The sequence below is a fragment of the Hypomesus nipponensis genome, chromosome 7 (assembly GCF_054491055.1).
Source record: "Hypomesus nipponensis isolate SF chromosome 7, ASM5449105v1, whole genome shotgun sequence".
NCBI lineage: Eukaryota > Metazoa > Chordata > Actinopteri > Osmeriformes > Osmeridae > Hypomesus > Hypomesus nipponensis.
In genome coordinates this window covers 9,602,351-9,608,129 of record NC_140367.1, presented here as the reverse complement: position 1 = coordinate 9,608,129, position 5,779 = coordinate 9,602,351, and the positions used below count along the sequence as shown (strand labels likewise).

The following is a 5,779-nucleotide window of genomic DNA, read 5'->3' as shown; positions in this document are numbered from 1 at the left end:
ACCGGGCGTCGGTAGGAAATGAAATAAAAGCTCTATGGTGGCTGTGCTGGAGAATGTTTTAGCCAAGCTAATGAAGTTAATTGCCGGAGCTGAGGCACTTTTATGATCCGCACCTGGTACTTAAATAACTACTAATGAGCACACACCATCAGTTGACTTTTAAAATGTCTCCCTCTAGTGGGAAAAATAAATACTTCAGGGATTAAGGACCACTGAAAGTAACTTTATTAGGAGGTTCAGGGGGGACTTCAGGGGGGTCTTGGCTCCCGGTGCCCTTGACATGGATGATTACAACTTCTGGCTGCCCTAGGAGGGAGAACAACAGCATTGGGAGAAAAGCAATACTCAAGTGTGTGTGTGTGTGTGTCTGTCAGTTCTCCTGCAGACATAAGGGAGCAAATAGTTTACTTTTTAGTTCACCAATAAATGAATCAATACCATTTGTAATATTAAAATCCCTCATTGTTAGGCTTGTGTATTATTAAACATACACTAAGGTTAGATAGTGGAACCACATGAATGCTGTTGCCAGGGGTTTTAATTTTTCATATATTTTGTTATCTTTCCGTTGGCTGAGCACACATTTGCCTCACACACTAACATTGAGAAAAGTTAACTTTATGTATCAACTTCTATTATATTTTCATTTTGAATAAAAAACGATATCCATGGTTGGCCAGGGGTATCTGCCTCCAAGTTTACAAGTTTTTGTAAATGAATGTTTAAAAAAGCACAATAAAAGTTCTAGTCTGGAGAAGTACAAAACAAGGTATTTCACATGATTGAACTTTACAGGTCTGGTTTTGATGCAGGTTCTAATGCCCTCAAACTTTTGAAATCCTGAAAAGCATGCAACTTCTAAAAGCACATTCAGTTGGGTCACAAGAAGGAAGAGGCCTTTGTAGGCTCCATCCCATCACAGGACTGGTGTCTCTAGAGGAAGAGTGCAGTGCTGAGGACCCTGTAGGCCATAGAGAAGGTGGCGAGCATGCCCGTGACCCAGGACAGAGCTCTGCTAGGCTGGGGCAGAGCCAGCACATAGGACACCGTGTGGCAGATCCTGGAGACCACGAAGACCCGGAAGTGGAGCACAGCGGTGGCCAGGTCCGGCCCAGTCAGGGCATAGAGCAAGCCAATCACGATGAAGGGAACGATGTTCTCCAGGTCATTCTGGTGGCATCTGGAGATGGAGAGAGATGAAGAGAGACAAAAACACATAACACTGTTGATATGACATCTGCAAGTACCTCGCTACTTACTATCCTTAAGCAAGTACTCTGACTGTTGAAGAGAAAGCGAATGAGGCAGAATGCTGCTAGTTAAGTCATTTATCATCATTAAGATGGCATCAGTGATATGACTCTGCGTTGGTAATGTACTACGGCCAGAGACGTGTTCTATTAGTCATCATTAGCTTTTACTGGGTCCCGTACCTCCGTACACGCTCCACGTCCGGATCCACACGGATCATCTTCTTCTTGTCCTCGGTGGAGTGGGCCAAACTGGTGTCCTCCATGTTTGCAAACACCTGCAGGGAGTCGGTTTGAGACAAGGAGAGATTTTTAGCTGACAGCCACGTAGACCTCAGCGTCCATGTTGAAAGCCTTTGGTGGTGGAACCTTTTTAGTCAGGCGGAAGTAGGAGGTCAGAAGAGACAGAAGCATCATCTTCAGGGTGACGATGGTGGCGTAGGTAGAGAAGGTCAAGAAGACCTCGCTGTCAATCATGTGGGTCAGCTCAGCCATCTTTTCTCTGTAATTATGCTGCAGACTAAAGAGCAGGGAGAAAAAGCAACATGCAATGTGACTGAAAAAGTAGGGTGTTAGGGTTTGTAATCTGAACATTCCTCTTTGTGTGGTGTAGGTTCTAGGCTAATACAAATTGCTATTAAGAAATTATTGGTTGGAGTGAAGATGCAGTGAAAAGCTTTATCGTTACAGGACATCAATAAATCAAAAAGTGACTCCTATGGCTTGTCTTTGTAGAGTAGTTGCAGGATTACCAAAGTTTTGATAACCTGTAAGGAAACGCAACATTAACTACAACCATTGATCATTCCTATGTACGTATCCGGAATTAAAGTTATTCGTTAACAAAGTTTTAATTGACGATTTAATGCCAATTGCGGAATATGATTTTAGGCAACTCCGTAAAAGAAGAAGGGTAGGCGGTACGTTCAGAACGTTCAGTGCAGGGCCAATTGTTGTCGCCCATGATACAATGCGTAGAAAATACCTGCTAGTTACACTTGATTGCAAAAGTTGAGCAATTATAAGCTTACCTTCTCTACACGTCCTCGTAGAACAGTTAAAAGTACAAAACTACCCGGAAGTGCTACTGTGGGCGATTCTGTCCAAGGTACACATAAATCTCGGATGTTCTAGGTTTTCCCCACATTTTACTTACGCAGCCTGCTGGTGAGACTGTAATGCTGCCAAATCCTGCCAACTTTTTAAATGTGTACTGTAATCACACTGTAGTGCTGCGGGTCTCGATATATTGAAAAATGACTCTACACAAAAATAATATTGAACGTCTATGTTTATTTAGAGCTGCACAAGGTAATAGTAGAACATAAATTCAGTATGAGAAACAGCGCCCCCAGTTCCCGTTTAGCGTGTTCATCCAGCTCGAGATTAACTGTCAGTGGTTTCACAAAATAAGATAAGGAGTCACCCTAGCCAAATGCGATTGGCTGGAACAGGATTGCTGGGACATACTTGTCTGGAATGTAGCGGGCTGTTTAAAATAATAAGCTAAATATAATATGCTTAATAAAAAATAATATCTGAAAAAATCATACCTATTGTATCTTTAACTCTGCTGTAACGTCACATAACTTTGTTGCTTAGTACAAAATTACATCTTTTTTTGAATGAGAATTTGAATTAATATACTTTCATTTGATGTACTGTAAATGAAGCTTGTGTGTCTTAGTCATGTTAGGAAGGGTGTGTGTGCACAGGTGTCATCCCAAAGACAAAATGTGGCCTTTAAAGATGGAGGGGGCTGAGGACCTTGTAGGCCATAGAGAAGGTGGCGAGCATGCCCGTGATCCAGGACAGAGCTCTGCTGGGCTGGGGCAGAACCAGCACATAGGACACCGTGTGGCAGATCCTGGAGACCACGAAGACCCGGAAGTGGAGCACAGCGGTGGCCAGGTCTGGCCCAGTCAGGGCATAGAGCAAGCCAATCACGATGAAGGGAATGATGTTCTCCAGGTCATTCTGGTGGCATCTGGATAGAGAGGCATGTTAAGGTGACATGAAATTCCAACTGGTCACATGGTCTGTTTTACGGTGTAGGCCTACCTCCGAACACGCTCCACCTGATCGTCGGGCCGCAACATCTTCTTCTTCTCCTCTGGATTCTTAGCCAACCAAAGGTCCTCCTGGTTTGAAAATGCCTTTGCGGAAGATGTGAAAGAAAACAGCCCAATATGATGCCAGTTTCGTATATATGAGTATAATTTGCAGCAATACATTTAAGTAGCAACATTTTGGTTTAAGTCCAAAGTATACCTTGTTTTTAAAACGAAAGAAGCCTGTCATTGGAGCCATTAGCATCATCTTCAGGATCACTATGGTGGCGTAAGTGGAGAAGGCAAGGAAGACCTCATTGTCAATTAGATGTGCCATGACTGCTCACTCTTCTTGGTCTCTTTAACCTGAAGGACAAAAATAGGGCTTATGAACGAGTTTCCCCTTCCTTCCTTGGAGTTTGCTCTTTCACATGCATAGGACTACAGTGAATTATTATTATTTTAATTTACTGTAACCTATACTCTCATTGAACAAGAACGAGCCTAACCAAAACTTTCTTTTGACAAATTCATAAGCTAAAATGAACAGTTCATTTGAGAACTAATCATACAATCATACAATACAGTAGTCAGGCTACGTGTGCATGGGCTATGTTACTGTGTCTGAATAACCCTAAAATCGTCTGAATTCAGAGGTCAAATAATGTAGCATCTAGCTCTAACATATTTGATGTTTTTTAACGAGTTAGGAATTCCAATACATCTTAAATCATCAGTTGTGTCTGACAAAATATGTTAGAGCTAGAGTAGCAACACAATTCAGTGTCAGAGCATGACCATTGCCGAACACTAGCTGACTGCAGCTCCAATTCCATTAAATAAACGTATGTAAACCGTTACTTGAAAACGAATTTAACACCAACCACATCTTATTATTGCAGAATAACAACAGATACCCGTGTGCCTCTTCGGGGTATACATTTAACGTTTCACTTTCTGTGCTTTCAATTGACTGTCGGGTTGTGCTATCATGGGTAGTACACATAGCTTTCAAAATAAAAACAGCAAACAAGACAATATAGCCTAGCCCCAGCTTAAATCGATAAAAATAAAAATAAAACAAAATCCGTAGCCTATTCAACAATTGTTAACATTTAATGTTAACATACCCATTCTCTAGGGCTAAAATTACCCACATTTAGATATTTACAAATAGCCTATGCAAACCAATACAAACGCGTGCAGAAGGTCTGGGCCAATCTAAAAACACTGTGAGACAAACATTAAATTACATGTATTGCCTGTAACTGTTGTCTTGTAGAAAATAATATAAACATGTTTTGTATTGCGCGACTGCAAAGGTGATACTGTACGTCTTGCCCCGCCCACACTTCATAGACATACTTGTTGAGAAACTAAAAATATAATTTATATATAAAAAAAACAATCATACCTAATGCTTGAATCCTTGATTTCAAATGTCAGCAGGAAGTCAGAGTCGCAGACTGTTCACGTTTAACACAGGAAGAAGTGTCACTGAGACACTTGGTTTAAGGCCATAATCGTATTGCGCAACTTTTGGAGACGGTGACTACACCTTTTTGAGTTGCTTCATACTGTTGTGATAGCATATTGATAGCATATTTAGACATTATATATATATATATATATATATATATATATATATATATATATATATATATATATATATATATATATATATATATATATATATATATATATATATATATATATATATATATATATATATATATATATACATATATAGCTTGTTTGTACAGTATTTACAACTGATCAAGTGTGTGTTTTTGCTCTATGCCCCAGAAAAACTATTGAAGGTAAACTGTTTTCCTTGTTTGATATCACTGTGACTCAGGTTGATTCCAAAGAGCATTCAGCCAATGCTGAGTCACCATGACAAACAGTCAATACACATGGCATGATCCTTAGTGTTTGCCTTGCCACCTGCTCTAGCTTCACAAATCTCAATTCATACTGCATCAGCATGATACACAAGATTACTGCCTTGACACAACAATACAGAAAATGACAAGCATTTAAGGTACTTTTTATATTGTAGGTATAAATACTTGAGGTGAATGCAAGTCAAGAAACAGGAAGGGCGAAGGGCCTTTTAAAACAACAAAACAGTTGCCAAGACTAGATTCATACCAAAACCAATATAAGTATACAAATATAACATTGCCTAAGAGCTATCATTTAGAGAATCTCTCATTTCCTTTACATCCACACCAATTGTACAGTCTGTTTGTCTAGTTTGTCTAGACTCCAGCTAGGCAAAGTGGAAACCATTCTCTTCTGAAAAAGACCTGTGACAGCGCTCTAATCAACCGCGTGGCATGTCTCTGCTCTTTTGCAATGCCTACTAGGTGCAGACAACACCTTTTTCTCTGCTTGAGTGAAGAGTGACATCTTGCCAGTCTGCTGTGCTTTGATATACTGAGGTAGGTGGGAAAACTGATTTTAAAGAGCCCA

At 40.2% G+C, this 5,779-nt stretch overlaps 2 protein-coding genes across 3 annotated transcripts; both read right to left on the bottom strand.

Annotated features, from left to right (window-relative positions):
• Nucleotides 1–520: 520 nt before the first annotated feature.
• LOC146276691 (microsomal glutathione S-transferase 1-like) lies at nt 521–2,418 on the bottom strand. Of its 2 annotated transcripts, none has more exons than XM_084701804.1 (4): nt 2,282–2,418; nt 1,620–1,770; nt 1,434–1,528; nt 521–1,180 (listed from the first exon to the last, which is right to left on the bottom strand). In XM_084701804.1, exons 2-4 carry the CDS (start codon nt 1,743–1,745, stop codon nt 934–936), a joined length of 468 nt encoding a protein of 155 aa, XP_084557930.1. In that variant the 5' UTR covers nt 1,746–1,770; nt 2,282–2,418; the 3' UTR covers nt 521–933. The 2 variants fall into 2 exon arrangements, with proteins under 2 accessions (XP_084557930.1, XP_084557929.1); XM_084701803.1 differs by lacking the exon at nt 2,282–2,418 and adding an exon at nt 2,003–2,021 and having other exon boundaries at nt 782–1,180.
• A 105-nt stretch (nt 2,419–2,523) lies between these two features.
• LOC146276690 (microsomal glutathione S-transferase 1-like) lies at nt 2,524–4,805 on the bottom strand. Its single transcript, XM_084701805.1, has 4 exons — nt 4,716–4,805; nt 3,522–3,667; nt 3,312–3,406; nt 2,524–3,237 (listed from the first exon to the last, which is right to left on the bottom strand). The coding sequence occupies exons 2-4, from the start codon at nt 3,636–3,638 to the stop codon at nt 2,994–2,996; spliced, it is 456 nt and encodes a 151-aa protein (XP_084557931.1). The 5' UTR covers nt 3,639–3,667; nt 4,716–4,805; the 3' UTR covers nt 2,524–2,993.
• Between the last annotated feature and the right edge of the window lie 974 nt (nt 4,806–5,779).